Genomic DNA, 20440 nt, shown 5'->3' on the forward strand with positions numbered 1-20440 from the left:
TACAGTTTTGAGGTATTTTTACTTTACTTGAGTATTTCCAATTGCCTATACTTTTACATCTACTCCACATCTCAGAGGCAAATATTGTACTTTCACTCCACTACAATTATTTGAAAACTTTAATTACTAGATACTTTGTAGATTTGGATTATTATTACAAAACATACATTACCCACTTCAGCCCTATATATATTTAGGCCATTTGAAAATAGCCGATCTACAAGCTCACAATGTGTCGTGATGCGACACATTGTGAGCTTGTAGATTGTAGACTATTTTCAAAAGGTTTTATCCATTTTATACATTTGAAAACTTGTGAAATGGGACATCCTGCATAATGAGTGCTTTCTACTTTTGGTACTTTAAGTACATTTTGATACCAATACTTTTGTACTTTTACTCAAGTACATTTTGAATTCCGAACTTTTACTTGTAACAGAGTATTTCTACATTGCATTATTGATAAAAAAAAAAAACGAATTCAGTACTTTTTCCACCAGTGTATAAAAGTAAAAATAGGAGTACAGGGTCAGACCAGGTGAACTGCTGGATGCGTATACTGTGATGAGACAGTCATGTATCACGTTGCACAGAATTACTGTATTGCAATTTTTTTTTGCGTGGGTTATGCTACAGTTATTATTGGATATTGCACGTACATATAGAAATTGCACTTAGTAGGTGCATGGTTGCAGATGGCAAGAACAAGTGTTGTGTGGAGCACTTAACAGTCCAATGTTGTATGATCTAGTGTTGGTGTGCAGTTCAACTGTTGAGTTGAACAACCACATGGGAAAGCATGCTGTGCCTGTTTTTTGTTTTTAATCATCCGAACTTATTCAAAGAGGATTGATTGGAGTGATTAATTGTGATAATGGTTTAAATGGCACATCTTCAGGAGGTAATGGATTGAATCCCAAGCAATTAAAAGTTTTGAGTGTGTGTGTATATATTTTTGGCCTTTTTGCCTTTATGTAATAGCACAGTATAGAGCGAGACAGGAAACAGGGAGTGACATGCAGCAGGCTCAGGAATCGAACCGACAGAGCTTATGTGGTACATGCCTTAACCACTTGTCCGCATACTTCAGGAACATTTTAAGCACTGCAAAATAAATTGTAAAAAAAAAAAGAGCCACATTTGACCACGGGGCAACAGCTGTGCTTTACAGCTCTCTGGGTCTCAGGTGAAGCCTTCTGCCATAGGACTCCTGTCATAGGCGGACAGCATTCATTGGATGCGTTCGTGTGACCCATGTTGTGACCTCCTTCAGATGACTATTTCCTCTAAGCAAGTGTAGTTCTGCTGTATTTTGACTACTGCTTTAGGCATATCCTTGCCTTGTTCTGAGGAAAAGTTTATGAGGGAGATCAAGTAGCAAAGGGGCTGGGTTTATCTCAAGAATATCCTGGGGCCCTAACACCCATTTACCACACACACACACACACACACACACACACACACACACACACACACACACACACACACACACACACACACACACACACACACACACACACACACACACACACACACACACACAGAAGAGAAACAGCACTTCCTTGTGCCAAATTGTGATTGACAAAGTGCATAGTGAAAGGGCAGGTGCACTGACTGACACCCAGACAAACGTGTTAAAGTATTCAAGTTGAAAATCAAAGTTCTCCTGAGGGTAGGCCTCCTACTCATAAAGACACTTTGAGAAGTCCCATTTCCCTCCAGATTTCGGGATGAGTGATCCACACAGCAGGAAGGGAGATGTTTTATTCAGAAGGCACGATAAGAGGGGAAGTGTGATTATGATAGCGATCGGCCACGCGTCGATACCCGACCCCCACGAGCAATGCGACACCTTATGAGCCCACCATCGATCGTGGCCGGTAACCGGAGCCACCGCAGTTTGTTTCCAAGCAGATCCCCGGTCCCGGTGTCAAAAAGCTGTGAGGCCAGGTGGAGAGAGAGTGGCAGAGTAGGTATAAACACACACTCAGTCACTCGTCTCTCTGTGTGATTGTGAATGACAAAGTGCCGTAATGCTGCAAGGACAAGTTCACTGACAGCCAAAACAAAACAGATCAAGTACCCAGCAATTTACAGGTAGCTATTTACAAACAGCTGATGATGGCTGGGCACAGGCATGTGCGGATTATTACGGACTGGGGCCGACAGGGCCAGTGGTGCCCAGGGGCCTTTGCTTTGACTACCAGAGCTGACAAGTATTTTACAGATTATTTTTTTAGGTAAAAAGAAAGCTATCCAAATGGCTGAAATTTAGAGTCTGTCTGTATACGTACATCTGGCCCAGTGCTGGTCTGACTGTGAAGTTTGAGTTGCGTATCTGTGCTATATTTGGGCCAGATATTTGGGCCGGATTTGGCCCATTGTGCAGAAAGACAGTGGGCTGGATCAGTTTTACACATTTGGACCGGATTTTGGCATACATCTGGCCTAGATCCGGTCCAGTCAAATTTTGCTATCTGGGAAAAGTACTGACATTTTTAAATACTCCGGTAAAGTAAAAAATACCTCAAAATTGTACTTAAGTAAATGTACTTAGTTACTTTCCACCACTGGTAAATACTTAGCCTATACTCAAAGTTATAGACTGTAAATCCTGTACGATAAAAAAAAACTCTAAATGAGCTTTCTTGACCCACACAGTTTTCATGCCCACCCGACTGCCTGTTCTGGGTGCATAGGGGGGCCCTAAAAGATAAATGGCTTAGGGGCCTCCATGCATGATGCATGTAACTTTCCTGTTCTACCCCATATTTGAACCCAAGTCTTCTGCGCAAGTGCTGACATTTAACCACTGAGCTATTAGTCTGCCTGCTTTGTGGGAAAAAAATGTTTTGACACTCCAGGTTAAAATTTGTGTCAAACCGGAAAAATATATTGTGTCAAAGGTTCATATCCAACCTAGACACAGGATCTAAATGTCTCAATAGAAGAGCAGGGAGACCAAAAACAAGCACCCCAATTGTATACGTTATATACATACTCTACCACTGCACACTGCACAGATGGTACAAATGAAATGAATGAATTATGTATTTTGTTTTAATTGTTCTGTATTCTGTCTGTATAATTAAATAAAAAAGCAGTTATGCATGTTATTTATTTATTTAACTGAAACAAGTAAAAAAGGAAAAGGTATTTTTGTAAGTTGCTTAGCTACTGCTGCTTTTATAGAGACCGCTCTGTAGAAGTTGTTAGTATCATACCTCCATCTACAGGAATTCATCAGTAATACATGTACTTATTGTCTCATAAAGGACAGGTACACTGTAGAAACCTTATGTGAAAAGACAACGATCTCTCTGTGCACAAACACGGTCAGGATTAGGAACATTGCCGTTATACTGGCAGGTTTAATGCCACTCCAGAGGAAGAGAGATACTGTTTGTTTTGTGAACTTGGTGACATTGAAAATGAGCTTCACTTTTTGTTTTATTGCTCTAAATATGATGATATAAGACAGGTATTTGTTAGTGAGATGTCTTCTTATTTGTGGTGATTTCCTTGAGGTAGATGATTATGAAAAACTTCTGATACTGTATGTTTTGTTAAAGGAGCTTTTGTTGTGAAGGGTTTTATTTGTCAAGCGTGGGAGAGAAGACAGAACACTGTGTATCATTTTGAGATGTAATTGAATGTATTATGCGAATATATTGTAAATATGCTGTAAGTGTAAAGTAGTGTCTTATAAACCCATGAGGGATGGGCACTTTGTGTGCAGGACAAAATATCTATCTGTCTATCTGTACATTATTATTACATGAAGTACCCAGTAGAGGGCGCACCGATGCTTGAGGATGGATACATGCAGTGGTGGAAGAAGTAGGCTACTCAGATATTTTACTGAAGTAAAAGTAGCAATACCACAATATAAAAATACTCTGTTAAAAGTAAAAGGACCTGTGTTCAAAATGTTACTTGAGTAAAAGTACAAAAGTATTGGCATCAAAATATACTTAAAGTACCAAAGTAAAAGTACAACAATGTTTGAAAATAGCAGATCGTCTCTATTTTCAAATAGCCTAGGTATAAAATAGAGCTAAAGTGGTTAATGTTTGTTTTATAATATAAAAATGTATATCTGGAAAGTAACTAGTAACTAAAGTTTTCAAATAATTGTAGTGGAGTAAAAGTACAATTTGACTCTGAGAGGTAGTGGAGTAGAAGTATAAAGTATTGAAAATTGGAAATACTCCAGTGAAGTAAAAGTACCTACAAATTGTACTGTTGTGCAGTTCATTGAGTTAATGTACTTAGTTACTTTACACCACTGGATGGAACAGTGGGCCCCTGAGAACAATAGGCACCATTTGAAAAAGATATGTAATTATTTTATATTTCATTATATTTAGGCTACATTTATTTTACTAATAGGCTATATATATTTGGCATACAACTTATACAATTGTGGTGGTTGTTTTTTGTTTCCCTGCTCTTCTATTGAGATATTTAGATCATGTGTCTATGGTCTAGGTTGGACATGACCTTTGACACAATATGGTTTTCCGGTTTGACACAAAATGCCTTTGACCTGAGGGCTGAGGGTCAAAATTAAATTTCTCCACAGAGCGACCAGGCACATTACATTTAAGGCCCACTTCTACAACTGCTACAAATTGCTACAAAGCTTGTGATAGACATTTAACAACAATAAGATGAAGGGTAAATTTAATGATGTACCGTGCATGTTCAAATCATGTATAGGCTACTTTACATTATTTCCGATCATTTTCCAAAGCATATATTTATAGGTCCAGTGGGTACTTAGGATCACTTCTCAGTGTAGTGAATGGACCCAGAAGTACTCCAAGAAGGACACTGTCACTCAAAGCTTGCTTGACACATGATGATGCATTTTCTCATGAACATGTTTCATTCCACCAGAACAACCTCCTGGACTCCCACCAGTCTGGGTTCAAAGTTTGTCACTCGACCAAGACTGCCCTCCTGGCAGTGACGGAGTCGCTCCATGCCGCTAGAGCGAACTCTCTCTCCTCCATCCTGATACTCCTGGACCTGTCTGCAGCGTTCGACACGGTGAACCATAGAGCCTCCTCTCCACCCTTGAGGGGATGGGTGTCTCAGGCTCTGCACTCTCCCTGTTTGCATCCTACCTGACGGGTCGCTCCTACCAGTTGATGCTAAGAGGGTCTGTGTCAGAACCACGCAGGCTCACTACTGGGGTTCCCCAAGGCTCGGTTCTGGGTCCTCTTCTTTTCTCTCTCTACACCACATCTCTTGGTGCTGTTATCCACTCCCATGACTTTTCCTACCACTGCTATGCCGATGACACCCAGCTGATCCTGTCATTCCCCTGCTCGGACACACAAGTGGAGGAACGCATTGCTGCTTGTCTGGCTGACATCCCGGAGTGGATGTCGATGCACCACCTGAACCTCAACCTGGACAAGACCGAGCTGATGTTCCTCCCGGGGAAGGGCTGTCCGCACGAGACATGGCCATCACCATTGATAATGTGCTGTAGTGACGTCAACTCGGACTGCAAGGAATCAGGGTGTGACCCTGGACAACCAATTGTTGTTCTCGGCAAACATCGCATCGGTGACACGGTCCTGCAGATTCCTCCTCTACAACATCAGGAGGATTTGCCCCTTACTCGCGGAGAAGGCAGTGCAGGTGCTCATCCAGGCTCTTGTCATCTCCCTTCTGGACTACTGCAACTCCCTCCTTGCTGGTGCCCCGGCGTCTGCCATCAGACCTCTGGAGCTTGTTCAGAAAGCTGCGGCTTGTCTGGTGTTCAACCGCCCCAAGTTCTCCCACACAACTATCCTTCTCCATTCTCTACACTGGCTCCCCGTAGCGGCTCGCATCCAGTTTAAAACCCTGGTGCTAGCCTATAGGGCAGTGAAAGGAACAGCTCCTTCTTACCCCTGCCCGACCACTTCGGTCTGCCGCCTCGGGGCGACTGGTTGCCTCGTCGCTCAGTGGTCCTTCTGGCCGATCTACAGCTTCTTTCTGTTCTGGCCCCACAGTGGTGGGATAAACTCCCCACTGATGTCAGGACAGCAGAGTCACTGCCCATCTTTCGCCGCAGGCTGAAAACCCACCTCTTCCGGAAACACTACCCTTCCTCCTCGCCTTGCCTACTTGTTGTTAACTAGTTGTATGAGCTCTTGTTTTATTGTTTTATTGGATCTTGTTTATTCAATACACTTATTTGTTTTAGCTCTTGCTCATTTGATTTTCCTATTTGTCTCATCTGTTTAAGAAAGTAGGTAGCTGATATATTGCACTTTATTGTTGAATGCACTTATTGTAAGTCGCTTTGGATAAAAGCGTCTGCTAAATGACTGTAATGTAATGTAATGTAATTCTAAGTTTTTCCTTTTTATAGCCTATTTGGCCTGGGTCATTGTCACAAGGACCTTCATTTCTGACCATGTCACTTGGAGTTATCTGGACAGCAGCCCAGGCCCAGGCAACACAGTGCCTGTGCCCTTTACTCTCCAAACACATTCCTTCCCTTTCAAAGAAAGATGGAATGCAATTCTGAACATTGAAATGGTACGAAGGCCAAACTCTTACATTGGTAAATGGTGCATTTATATAGCGCTTTTATCCAAAGCGCTTTACTATGATTGTGCCATTCACCCATTCACACACACATTCATACACCGATGGCGGAGGAAACCATGCAAGGCACCAACCTGCTCATCGGGAGCAATTAGGGGTTCAGCGTCTTGCTCAAGGACACTTCGACACTAACTCTGGGGGAGCCCCCCAGCCCAGGATCGAACTGGGAACCTTGCGGTTTCCAGGTCACTCTACCCGGCCACTCTACCCCTGAGCCACTGCCGCCCCAAACTCTTACATTAAGTCACTTTGTCTAGAGACTGTAGTTGATCTTGATCTTTGCCCAGTCTGTGTGCATAACATTTCTTGTAAAAATACAATTTCTTCTTTCTAATTTCTACTGTGTTTGTCTGCAAAGCAATAAGTCACGGTTATCATGCTACAATAATCTTTTTTTTTTCCACTTTTTTTTTTCACATTCATCTCTAGTAACACCTAAGCTCATGCCTCTCCAACTCAAGTGTAGACTATTGTTTTCTTGACCAAGTTTACTCTCAAAATTCCCTTTATTCCCTGGGAGAAACCACTGAACTTGTTGGGCATAAAACTTAAAGTGGTATGAAGACAACTTTGTCATTGTCACTGTCATCTTTAAGTTTAATATTAATATTTGTCTACAGCTCTAAAACTCTGATGATTACTATTGTTGAACGCTGTACGTAACTAAATATCTGCAACTCTTTGCAAACTTATAGCTCCGCTGAATGCTCTTTTTACCCCTACGGACCTGAGCTGTATGTGTGTGTATGTGTTTTTTATCTAAACAAAAAAATCCTTTTATACTGTATGTCTTTTCACCATACAGTAAAAACAGATACTTTCAGAGTTTGCCCCTGGACTCTTGACAAGATAGGCACTCAGGAGAACCTGTTTACAATGTAAACTTTACATAGACAAAAAACAACTAAACACTGCAAGAGAGAGAGAGAGAGAAAGAGAGAGAGAGAGAGAGAGAGAGAGAGAGAGAGAAGCTAAAACAAGATTTCAACAAAGGAGTTGTGGTTGGATGACCAGCACACCACTCCTCTCTCTCTCTTTCTTCACCCACACACTTCAGTCTTGACTAAAGGGATCCTTTACACAGCACCTGTCTATTAGGTCACTGTTTCCTGTACCCTGGCCATAGACTGATTCTGTCTGGCCTCAATGGCCAGCCTCAACTATATGCATTATGTATCCCATATAACCACTTAAGTGTTGTCTATTCAACAGGTCTTCTGTCTGAGACAGAGAGATGGGTTGAGTGACTCACGTCAAGCAGTGGAAATAAAGATCAACGGGAGGAAGGATGAAGCCTACAATTAAGTTACAGTGTGAGCTTCCACTTCTTTGTGAGCAACTTTCTGGGAATGTCATTGGGTGTGTGTGTGTGTGTGTGTGTGTGTGTGGAAGCTCATAACGTGTCGCGATGCGACGCGTTATGAGCTTGTAGATCAGCTATTTTCAAATAGCCGAGGTATAAAATAGGGATAAAGTGGTTAATGTATGTTTTATAATATAATAATTTATATCTGCATGAAGTAACTACGGTAGTAACTAAAGTTTTAAAATAATTGTAGTGGAGTAAAAGCACAATATTTTCCTCAGAGATGTAGTGGAGTAGAAGTAAAAGTATTGAAAATTGGCAATACTCCACTAAAGTAAAAATATCTCAAAATCTTACTTAAGTACAGTACTTGAGTAAATGTACTTAGTTACTTTACACCACTATGTGTCACACACACAGTGGTGTAAAGTAACTAAGTAAAGTAACACACACACACACACACACACACACACACACACACACACACACACACACACACACACACACACACACACACACACACACACACACACACACACACACACACACACACACACACACACACACACACAGCACTTCCTTGTGCCAAATTGTGATTGACAAAGTGCATAGTGAAAGAGAGCACTAGACTGACATCCAGACAAACGTGTTAAAGTATTCAAGTTGAAAATCAAAGTTCTCCTGAGGGTAGGCCTACTCATAAAGACACTTTGAGAATAACACAATACGAAAACAGAAGTAATAATAATAATAAAATACATCCTACAACAACAATAATAGTTGTAGGTCCAACACTTTCCTTGAAGGAAAGTGTTGGCAGAAAGCATGGCCCCTCCAAATCTATAGCTGTGACACAGATTAACAGTTGTTCAGAAGGGTCAACTGGTGTGTGTGTGTGTGTGTGTGTGTGTGTGTGTGTGTGTGTGTGTGTGTGTGTGTGTGTGTGTGTGTGTGTGTGTGTGTGTGTGTGTGTGTGTGTGTGTGTGCGTGCGTGCGTGCGCGCGTGCGTGCGTGCGTGCGTGCGTGTGTGTGTGTTGTGTGAAAGCTCAGTGTTTACACATGCCATGCAGACGTAATGCATTCCTCCACTGTCTCCCGTTCAACTTCTTTCCTCATTAGCAGGAAATAGTGCCTTGCAGGAATGCATAGCAAATGACGGTGTTGAGAACTTGGCTATTTATGTCACGTAGGCCTATAACTCCTTTCCACAGTTGTTAAAACATTTGTTTTTACTTTACTGGAGTATTTCCAATTGTCTGTACTTTTACTTCTACTCCATACATCTCAGAGGCAAATATTATACTTTCACTCCACTGCAATTATTTGAAAACGTTAGTTACTGGTTACTTTGTAGATTTTGATTATTATTACAAAACATACATTAACCACTCCTAGACATTGCGGCCATTTGAAAATAGCAGATCTACAAGCTCACAATGCTTCGCATCGCGATGCATTGTGAAAATATTTTCTTAATACATTTCACAATCAACAATCAAAACTTGTGATATAGGACATTCTGCACAATGAGTACTCTCTACTTTTGTTACTTTAAGTACATTTTTATATCAAACACTATTGAACTTTGAACTTTTACTCAAGTACATTTTGAATTCAGGACTGAATTCAAGACTGCTTCTACAGGTAGCAAGTAGCAAGTAGAAAGTAAAAAAAAAGTAGTACTTTTTCCACCACTGGGTCTATGTATGGCACAAAACCATACAAAACCCATACACCACCCTGACATTACGCAGTCGACCACTAGGGCGCGGTGTGGTGCGGTTAACCAATAACCACGCAGGGGCGGGGCTATAATACCCTGGGATGAGAGAGCCTAGCCTACTTTGAAGCTGGCGGCGGGTTGGAGGAGGACGGCAATGAATTTACATATTATACACTCTGCTAGTTGCTAGTACGACGGACCCGGACCGACCGAACCGGGATAAGGGGAGTGTATGTGTGTGTGTGTGTGTGGGGCGAAGCGAAACTCCGCATTCAGTGTGAACGTGTTGAAAGGAATCGATAAAGCGATATCTAGTGGACGAAGTTGTAGTTTTTTGGGGGGTTGGTTGGTTGGTTTCTAAAAGGAGTGTGGGATAGTGATTGGAGTTGACAAGCAGGCTGCTCCACTACTGTATGCACTCCACTCCCCCCCCCTCCTCCTCCTCCTCTCTCCTACTGCCCTCCTCCTCCTCCCCACACACACAACCAGGAAACCGTCGAGGTGTGCTCCTTCTTTATTCCCATACTGTGGGGTGGTTTCTGCGGGGGTTTAGATCAGATGTGTGTCGCCGGTTTTAGTCGTTTTTTCGTCTTCTAGCTGTTTCGCTGCTTAATAAGTAACCTTCACCCGGCTCCCCGGGCTTCAGATCTGAAGTGGCTCAAACTGCATTACAAGGAGAGGATCTGATCTCCACTCTGTGGAACAATGAGGTGGGTAAAGCGGGTCAAATGGGATCTCTGCTCTCTCTCTCTCTGTCTTTCATTGTGTTGGAAAAGCTACGTTATGTGCGTTTTTTTAACTGCTGCCTGTGCCTGCTGCTGCTATACAATAGTTTGCATGGAAAACTCTGAACGGTCCACACCACAATGCACAAAGGATGGCCCATTGTACAACATGTTTTATTTGAAGGAAATAATATAGTTTTTTACTTAACGATCAGTGGATTTGTTTTAATAATATTTAACAGTCATCTCCAGAAAATCAATGGGGCGTTGTGTGGCTTCTTGTTGTGTGTTCTGAGGAACACTTTTTGTTGTGTGTGTGTGTGTGTGTGTGTGTGATCCTGGGAATGAATTGAATAGGTGTCTGTCAGCTCCCAGTGCCAGTTAGAAACTTCTGTTTGTGTCGGTACTCCATGCAGCAGCTCCACCAGTTCACTGTCTGAATCACAAATATTCAGAGGTCAAGTACATTTACTCAAGTACTGTACTTGAGTACAATTTTGAGGTGCTTCTACTTTACTGGAGTATTAACAAATTTCAATACTTTTACTTCTACTCTACTAATATTTCAGAGGCAAATATTGTATTTTTACTCCACTACGATTATTTGAAAACTTTAGTTACTTTGCTGATTTTGATTATCATTACAAAACATACATGAACCACTTCAGCCCTATTTAAACTTCTGCTATTTCAACTTAGACATATAACCTATAACTTTTAGACATAACTAAATGTCAAACGAGACACTATGCATAACTATGCACTTTCTACTTTTGGTACGTAAGTACATTTTGATACCAATGCTTTTTGTACTTTTACTCAAGTACATTTTTAATTACGGACTTTTACTTGTAACAAAGTATTTCTGCACTGCAGTATTGATACTTTTACTTGAGTAAAAAGAGTACTTTTTCCACCACTGGAGGTGAGGGTAGTAGAAGAGCAGGTCCGATGATGACAACAACCACCACATTGTTGTGTATATCTGCTGCAAAACACAACTTTGAAATGAATGGTGCTGCTGTGTTTTGGCTGCAGAGACCCTGCACATGGGTCCGTGTTTCCCCATACAGTTAGTTATCACTCTGCTACGTGTGTCTCTCTCTCTCCATGTGGGAGTGGGCCAAGAAGGCAGGGCTGCTCTCTCTGTGTGGAAAGCTCTCAAGTCCACGAATTCCACATCCTGTCACAGCCTGTGTACTTGGTAATTATTATACTTTGAAGCCACCGCTCTTCACTTGGTTAGATTTCTCTCTCTCTCTCGTGTTTTTCCCTCAGTCAGATTCAAAGTGGGTGACCCTCCACCTAGGCTAACATGGAACAAATGTGTCACTTTCACTTGGACAATTTAACTATGATGTGCCTATAGTATTCAGAGATTCAGGGTTGAATCATAACCTGTACAAGTCCTTTATCTCAGCCCTATCGCTGATTCTCCACAACAACCTCTACTAGTTTGTGCCATGGGTTGGTCCAGGACTTTTATTTATTTTAACACACCATACTAACCTTGACAACAGTAATTTACTACACCCAAGAATACGATAAGAGTCCTATTGTAAGGTCCCTCTAATGTCCTGGCATATTGCCCATCCTGTGTCAGCATGCACATTCTCACCATTGACACAGTTTTAATTGGAATAGCATTGATTCCACCATTTCCCCACCATCAATATTATATAGCCTTTTCCAATGATGGGATTGGGTTTTGCTCATTCTGTGGCTCATTCTGCCCTTCTTTCTGACTGACCCTGTGCTGCATGCATGTCTGGCAATTCAAACCCTGAAACAGGTCACGTCACCTTGCATAATAGGTGAGGAATGGAATGCTGTCACACATTGAAGTTCATTGTCTCCCATGGCCCTGGAATGTAAATGTTGACACAGAAGAGCATTTGATTAAAAAGGTTTCCACAGTTTTCCCTCGATGCGAGCAACAGCACAGCGTAGCACCCCAAGTTCCCAACATAACTTGGTGCTTCTGTCAATAGAAGCCTGCCTGCTGTTCACACATAGAGTGGGATACTTTCAGATAATCTTGACTGGACAGCACAGACCTCTGCAGTGTGACCAGTTTTTATAGCATTGGTCCCTGCTACTTTTTAAAATGAAAGAATAGACTACATGTTGAGCATGAGATGTATTGTACTCCCTCCTCAACCATGTCAATTACCACCATATACTTGAACCTTAATTAATGTAGATCAGTGGTTCTCAACCTTTTCAGGCCATGACCCCCAAAATAATCATTTGAACTGGGGACACCCCCATTTTGTTTGACTCCGCTCCACAGATAAATATTGTGAAAATAGCTGATCTACGAGCTTGTAGATCGGCTATTTTCACAATATTTGCCTCTTTCTTATATTATTTGACAATTTGGCCAATGTTTTATAGTATGGTTTGTTGATAACTTTTGATGCAGTAATGGTCTTTTTCTTTTCTTTTTCTTTTTTAGCTATTAAAAAGGTCTTAAAAGTCCATAAATTGTCACTTCACTGTCATCTGGGGACCCCCCAAAATCATGTGGGGACCCCCCTGGGCGTCCCGACCCACAGGTTGAGAACCACTGATGTAGATTATGTTGGAATCTGCTTCGGTATCAGCGTTTCTTACAAAGACGTGTTTCTCCCTGGATGTTTTATCCCTCTCTTCTTTGACACAGGAAGTGCATCCGTCTCTTGCTATGATATGATAGCATTATGATTCATTGTTATTGTCAAGAGTGGTGACTCTGCTGTGACTCGCCTGCCATGCCTGTCTGCGACTAAATGACTACCTGATTTGGCACAAATGGTACAGGCTGCCTCTGGGTTCAAGAATTCGCGCACACACACTCAGGTGTAATGCGGCTGTTAGACACCGTGTTTTCCATTTAACAAGTTGTTCTGTGAGTCTCGGGTCTAGAATCATTAGATGCCTGGAAGCAATGCCAAAATGGCTCTGTGAAGCAGTGGATGATGACTGCTCTGCTTCTCCTTTTGCACTCCCGTCTGAGCTTGTTATTGATCCAACTTAAAAGCAGGGAAGTGGTCTCTTCCCCGGTCTCCTCTGTGTCTCGCCTCCCACTTTGCTTGCAGATATCCTAGGACATAGTCAGCTACTTTTCCATGGCTACGGGACGGCATTTCCATGACTACTGGAATGTTACTCCCCGGTGGATGATGTTGGTGACACTTGTTACCATCTCTTTTGTCCTTTATCAAAAATGGGCACTTGACCTCATGTTCCCATAGGCCAATAGCTGTTGTTTGACTCTATCATCGACCCTGTCCTTTTTTGGAAGGACCAGCCCTAGTGTTTGTGATATCTGGCTTCTTGTGGCAGGGTGTTGTGTAATATCTATTACAGAATGTGAGTAGATGTTGATATTCATGTCTCCACTTGTCTCCATAATTCCTTTTTGTTTCCTCTCTTTTAAAGTCAGATTTCAGTGACACTTTTAGGCTAGATCAGCAGGATCTTTTTTTCTTTTGTAATGCTTTGTTCCGTTTAATTTTTCAGAATATTACATTGAATAGCATATTACATGGAAGTCTGCAGAGGCATTTCTTTCCTCATGAACAATGAACATGACTATTACATCCAGCTAGATTGTAGCCGGTTAACGTATTTCAAATATTACATGTCTCTTTTTTGAACAATATTAGCTGTGCAACTGAAAAATTTAATTATCATGATAATTATGCACATGGGAATTCCTGGCATACACTCAACAACAATGTATTTATAAACACTGTGAAGGGGATGCATGTTGATCTGCACGTCAGAAAGACAGTGTAGCACTTAGCGTTACAGCATGGCTAAGTGTTTACAATACCTCCATGCATCATCATAGCTCATGAATAATTTTTGTCATGTCTTGCCTTGTTATAATTTTTGTCCCACAGTATCTAATGACGGCTACCACCCCCCCCCCCCCCCCCCCTTCTACAATTTACCCCCATCGGTCCTCCCTCCTCTCACACGTATAATAAATGGGCCTTTATGCCGGCCTGCCCTTTGGATTAGACGCTGTGCTACAGGAGTTGCTCAACATACAAAACCTTCTATTGTCTCTGGAGTGACAAATCCAGTTTCCTCAGCGGTGGCTGCTGCTGTTTTTCTTTTATAGCCAGTTTAGGCTGTTTACGCTCACCCTCTGTGGAATTATTGTCTATATTCTCTAGCCTTGACCGTCCATTACCAGCTTGTTTTTACTCCACAGCCGTCCAACACCCATAACTAGTTGTTCTACAAGCATAACCTTTTGAAACTAGCCCTCTGGGGCTAACCTTTTCTTTGAAGAAATCTTTTGCAGTCTTTGAGGGGACATTGTTCATACTCAGTCTGCTAGAGCTAGGACTGAAGATAAACTAGGGCTAGGCTATAGCATGTGTCGTAATGGTATTTTGCTTGTTGACGTGGCAAACAAGAAGTGAAACAGGGCTTTGGTTATTATTGACCACTGACCAAGTCTTTTTTCCCACCATGCATTGTATTGAGGATGCTACTGTAAATAGCTTATAAGTCAGCTATGGTCACTCATGACACATGGTCAGCTATGTGTCTAGCAAGCAAACAAAACATGCAAAAGAGGACACATGGAGGTTAAAGCGGGGGACATCTTAATCTCCTGTATTTCTTTCTGCTTTAATTCTTAGACGAAAAACCAAAGAGAGAGGAGAGAAATGCTAAACAGGGCTGGTAGTTGGGATTCGAACACGGTTCACAGGGATCACATGGTCTGTGCTGGTTCAGCCTCCAGGCATCCCACTTTGCCAATATTTAACATGAATCCTATCATTCTATTGTGAGGATGTAAAAATCTGACACTTCCCATCCGTGTGTAGGGCTTGGGCTGCCTGGGAAATTGCCGCCAGCCTACGTACAGTACGTGCGTACTCCCAATGTTTTTATGTAGGCTGTTGGTGATTTTCCAGTACGAGCGCTCGGCACACGATGCATTGGGAAGTGTTATGTCAGATTCTCACAATCGAATGATAGTCAAGTGTTCATGTTAAAAACTGGCAACGTTACCCTCTAAAATGTGTAACATGTTTAATGATATAGGGCATTGGTTCTCAAAGTGGCGTCTGGGGGTGGTCCTTGAGGGAGTTCCACGGGGTCCCCAGCCAAATGATTGATAGTTAGTAACCAAATTGACGCTTATGGGTCTGTAACTCTCAAGAGTTAAATTAATTAACATTGATTTTACAATATAAATTGGGGTCCCAGAGATAGAACTGCCATTAAATGGGGGTCCATAGCCTAATGCAAGTCAAACTGGGGGTCCTTGAAATTAAAATGGTTGAAAATCACTGCTAGAGCCGTGAAAATCTTCTCTTATGGTGGTCCCTGGCATATCTTTTCAAATGGGGGTCCGTGCGCTAATAAGTGTCAATTTGGGGGTCCTTGACATGAAAAAGTTTGAGAACCACTGATTTACAGAATGATGTTACAGAATGATGCATTATGACTTGAAGTCTATAAACAACGAGAAGCTTCCAGACACCCCGGCAGTGGCATCATTGTCAATGATGGGCAGTCTGACATCATAGTGAAACCAAAGCTCATGGTGGTCAAAGATGCTATAATGATCTAATGTATGGTCAGCATGGGCTGCATCTAATGGACACACACACACACACACACACACACACACACACACACACACACACACACACACACACACACACACACACACACACACATGCATTAGGTTCCTTGGAGAGCCACCCCATAATGGAGTGTAACGGACAGCAGTCTGTGTATAAACTGCTTTGTATTACCAGCCATCTCAAGCACTCTATCTTTCATCTGTTCTGACCTCCACTTCACCCATGTAGGATGATAGTGATCACTGATTACAGCGAGGATGCATTAGATGGATGATAGCATTTGTGGATGAATAAATATTTGCTTTGCAGGTCTATTGGACCAGCAGCTCCATGTCTGTTCTATCGGCAGCATTGGCCTGCCAGTTGACCTAACAGTGGACTAGCTAATTGCAATGCAATTACCCCTTCAGGCAATGGGATGCAGTATAGCCTCTGTTGGCCTAACTACTAACTAGCCAATCGCAGATCAATTGTCCCTCCAGCTCCAGGCTATGGGATGTAGTGAGTGAGCGGATTACGAGTCCATGGTTGTCTACGGTTTTGTTTACTTTTAGCCATGGTTAGTTCATACTCAGTGCTGATCACAACAGAACTTCGAGATAAAAAAGCGTTGACAATACAATTGCAGATAAATACATAAAGACATTTAGACAACACTAATGTTTGACATCATGCATTTCATATTAATTTATCGGATGTTGGTGTGCTGGTTGAGCGATGCAGAGCTGAAGATGTTTGGTTTGGTGGGTCTGCCAGAAAATTAAATGAAATACTTTATTAATTACTCGTAGACTAACCTGATTTGAATGTGTTTTAAGCACATTAGGTAAATAGCTCAGGTTCTCATCAGACAAATGGTTTTGTGTAAAATACAGACATGGATGCACACTCAGCAAAGCACCTCCATTCATAGAGGAGGCTGGCACAGAGGACTCACACAGGATGCAGGGTAAACAAGTGAAATTGGACGTGGTGAAACAAACAAAAATGAGCAGACACAATTGGAACTGGAGTCTGGAACACTTTCAAATTGAAGCTGACAAATGATATTTTGGGGGTTCTCTATCCTGATTGGATCAAATTAGTATCCAATCTGAAAATGTATTTAAGAGATGGAGAGATGGGGAGACCCCGTGGCAACTTGGTTGCTAGGCTAGCTAGCTACATGTGTTCCTCATCTTGCATCAAACGCGTTGTCAACTCAGTCCTTGTCATTAAGGAGGTGTTTTCTTTTCTTGGGCAATATTGACACATTTCTTGAAAATATGTTATTCATAAAAAATGCCTTTGTTGCCTCAGTCAAGTATGTTCATGTAGGAATAGTGTTCTTAGACTCATGGTTTCATATTTCTACCTGGAATTACTTGCTACTATCATCAAAGGTTTCTGTTGGAACCAGAATTCAACAGTCATTTTGCTGATATATTCCTTTGGTTATTCTTTTCAGCCAGTAAACAGTTGAGGGCACCTTCTAAATGTTGTTGATCAGATTTGTTGGATTGGATCATTAGATAAAACAAGACAAAGGAGACATCAAGATTAAGACGGGATGTGGCTTGTTGCACAACTGCCATGTCAGGCCAAAGTCTACACAAGCAGCCATATCAGAGTCATTTGTCAATTAAGAAGAGCAAGGAAATCTGATATCAAGTCTGGCCTCCTTTTTGTTTTTTTCCTTCCCTTCGGCTTCAAATATATACATCCCTCCTCCTGTGAGATATGGAGAGACTGCACAAGTTAGGACAATGCAGGAAAAGGGGAGTTTCTCTGTCATTCTCTTCCTACGCAGGGGTTGTTCTTCGGGAACGGTATGCTTGCTCGCCTATTTCCCCAGCCCTAGTCAGGGGGAGGACGTGCTCCAACCTGTAAAAGGAATTGAACTCGCTGAGAAGAGATGTGGTGATGATGACGATGGTTCCAAATAAGGGCATAAAAGTCTGCCAGTTGTGACCTCTCTCTCTCTCAAACTGCTTTAGAAAGAAGGGGAAGAATTCTCCTCCTCAGCTCCATCAAGTAGTCAGACACGTCACACCACAAAGAACTGAATGAGACCGTGGCTCAAAAATGTCTCTTCATCGTTTCCACAACATTGTGAGGGACGTTTTGCTAAATGATGCCAGAGGATTGTAGGCAGCCTGATGAGTCAGCACGCAAAGAATGCTGAGGGGTTTAGATCTTAAGAGTGGTGGGGGAGTTTTTGAGTGGCTGAAGTAAAAAGAATTGCAGAGTAGAAAAGTTACTGTTGTTACGTGTTTTTATGCCATTTCAGACAGACACATTGAGGAAGCTGTCTAAAGAATAACTCATAGACTGTGTGTGTGTGTGTGTGTGTGTGTGTGTGTGTGTGTGTGTGTGTGTGTGTGTGTGTGTGTGTGTGTGTGTGTGTGTGTGTGTGTGTGTGAGTGTGTGAGAGAGAGAGAGACAGGCAGACAGGCAGACAGGCAGACAGGCAGACAGGCAGACAGGCAGGCAGGCAGGCAGGCAGGCAGTGGCAGAATGCTGTAGCCTGAAGCAGCTGTGTGTGTTAATGTTAGCAGCATGCTAGGACCTGCTGTTTTGGGGGGGACGGCATGAGGAAGAGGATGGGGAAAGAGAGAGGGAAGTTGCCAGAGGGTATACTGCAGGGCTGAGTGATATGGACAAAATCAAATACCACAACATTTTGACCAAATATGTGGATATTGATATAACCAACAACAACAACACAAACAGCAGTTTAAATTAATGTGAATTAATCGCACAAAATAAACGCTCCCCAGTGTATACAGACCTTTAATTTCAATACTGTATGTAATTTATTATTTTTTAAGAAAATATGTGAAACATGAAATAAATCACTTACATGTTCAAAATATCGAACGGCTTTAGATGTTTTGTGTGTTTTACTTATGACATTGATTCGATAATTATATAAGATAAATTGTAAAGACACTGTCACACTCTTACTTTTTTACAATATCAAATAAATCATCAGAACATGGAGAAAAATTACACCTTATCTGTCCCTGGACCAGTAGGTGCCTTCCAACCACCTCATGTTTGAGGAAGGAAATCTTTGTATAGATTCCAAGGTATTGTACATACTATCCTCCTGTAAGCTATTAGGACTGCTTTATCTGAAAATGGGGAACTTGACTACTAGCTCTCCTGTTTTACAATGGGAGCGGGCCGTTTTCTGTCATTGACAACTTGTATAAATAAGTCACCATATTCAGATTAGATAACGTGTCTCTTTTTGTTTTTGCAGTGCTTGTTTTCAGTAGAGGAAAGTAACTAAGTACATGTACTCAAGTACTGTACTTAGGTTAAAGTTTGAGGTATTTGTACTTTACTTGAGTGTCGTTGACTTCTACTCCACTACAGTACATATTTTATACGTCCTATTTTATACCTGGGCTATTTGAAAATAGCCGATCTACAAGCTCACAATACGTTGCATCGCGACGCATTGTGAGCTTGTAGATCTATTTTCAAACATTTCAGTTATTTTACTTGTGGACCTTTTACTTTAAGTACATTTTGACACCAATACTTTTGTACGTTTACTCAAGTACATTTTGAACACCAGACTTTTGCTTGTAACAGAGTACTTCTACATTGGGGCGGCAGGGGCGGCAGTGGCTCAGGGGTAGAGTGGCCGGGTAGAGTGAACTGGAAAACCGCAAGGTCCCCAGTTTGATCCAGGGCTGGGGCGCTCCCCTAGAGTTAGTGTCGAAGTGTCCTTGAGCAAGACGCTGAACCCCTAATTGCTCCCGATGAGCAGGTTGGTGCCTTGCATGGTTTCCTCCGCCATCGGTGTATGAATGTGTGTGTGAATGGGTTAATGGCACAATCAATGTAAAGCGCTTCGGATAGAAGCGCTATATAAATGCACCATTTACCATTTACCATTTTACATTGCAGTATTGACACTTTTACTTAAGTAAAACATTTGAGTACTTTTTCCACCACTAGTTGTTTTAGAGAAGGTAGGATCAACGTGTGAAATGGAGCTATAATAGATCTCTGCTCTTGACAGTTGTGTTGATCAACTTTATGGCTGCAGTGAGGACACTGCACAGTGTCACACCGGACTTATATTTAGTTGTGCACCGAAAATAGCTGATCTACAAGCTCGCATCAACACATCGCACTGCGAGGCGTTCGTTGCAGACTTGTTGATCAGCTGTTTGACTCATGTCAGTGAGCAACACCTACCTACGTGCAACTAAGTATAATAACTCAGGCTTCAGATGACTGGGCCATCCTGCCATGTATTGTGCATGTCCATGCTGGTGTGAGGGGGGAAGCGCTGTGTGTGTGTGTGTGTGTGTGTGTGTGTGTGTGTGTGTGTGTGTGGTAAGTTGGACTACATGGTGATCCTGATACACATGATACTGATGTGGCGATAATTTGAATAAGGCTTAAAATGATTAGTGTGTGTGTGAGGTTGGTATTGGGGGTGGGAGGAGAAATCTGAGTAAAATGGAACATT

At 42.0% G+C, this 20440-nt stretch overlaps 1 protein-coding gene across 2 annotated transcripts in view; it reads left to right on the plus strand.

Annotated features, from left to right (window-relative positions):
* The first annotated feature begins 9824 nt into the window (after nt 1-9824).
* Nucleotides 9825-20440, plus strand: part of vaspb (vasodilator stimulated phosphoprotein b) — a 47708-nt gene continuing 37092 nt past the window's right edge. The window contains exon 1 of one of the 2 annotated variants that reach the window (XM_084065417.1): nt 9825-10351. In XM_084065417.1, coding sequence (XP_083921543.1) covers nt 10347-10351 — 5 coding nt within the window. In that variant the 5' untranslated portion in view covers nt 9825-10346. The remainder of the gene's footprint in view (nt 10352-20440) is intronic. The other variant, XM_084065416.1, reaches the window with a different exon arrangement.

Source organism: Gymnoscopelus microlampas, assembly GCF_963454915.1.
Source record: "Gymnoscopelus microlampas genome assembly, chromosome: 8".
NCBI lineage: Eukaryota > Metazoa > Chordata > Actinopteri > Myctophiformes > Myctophidae > Gymnoscopelus > Gymnoscopelus microlampas.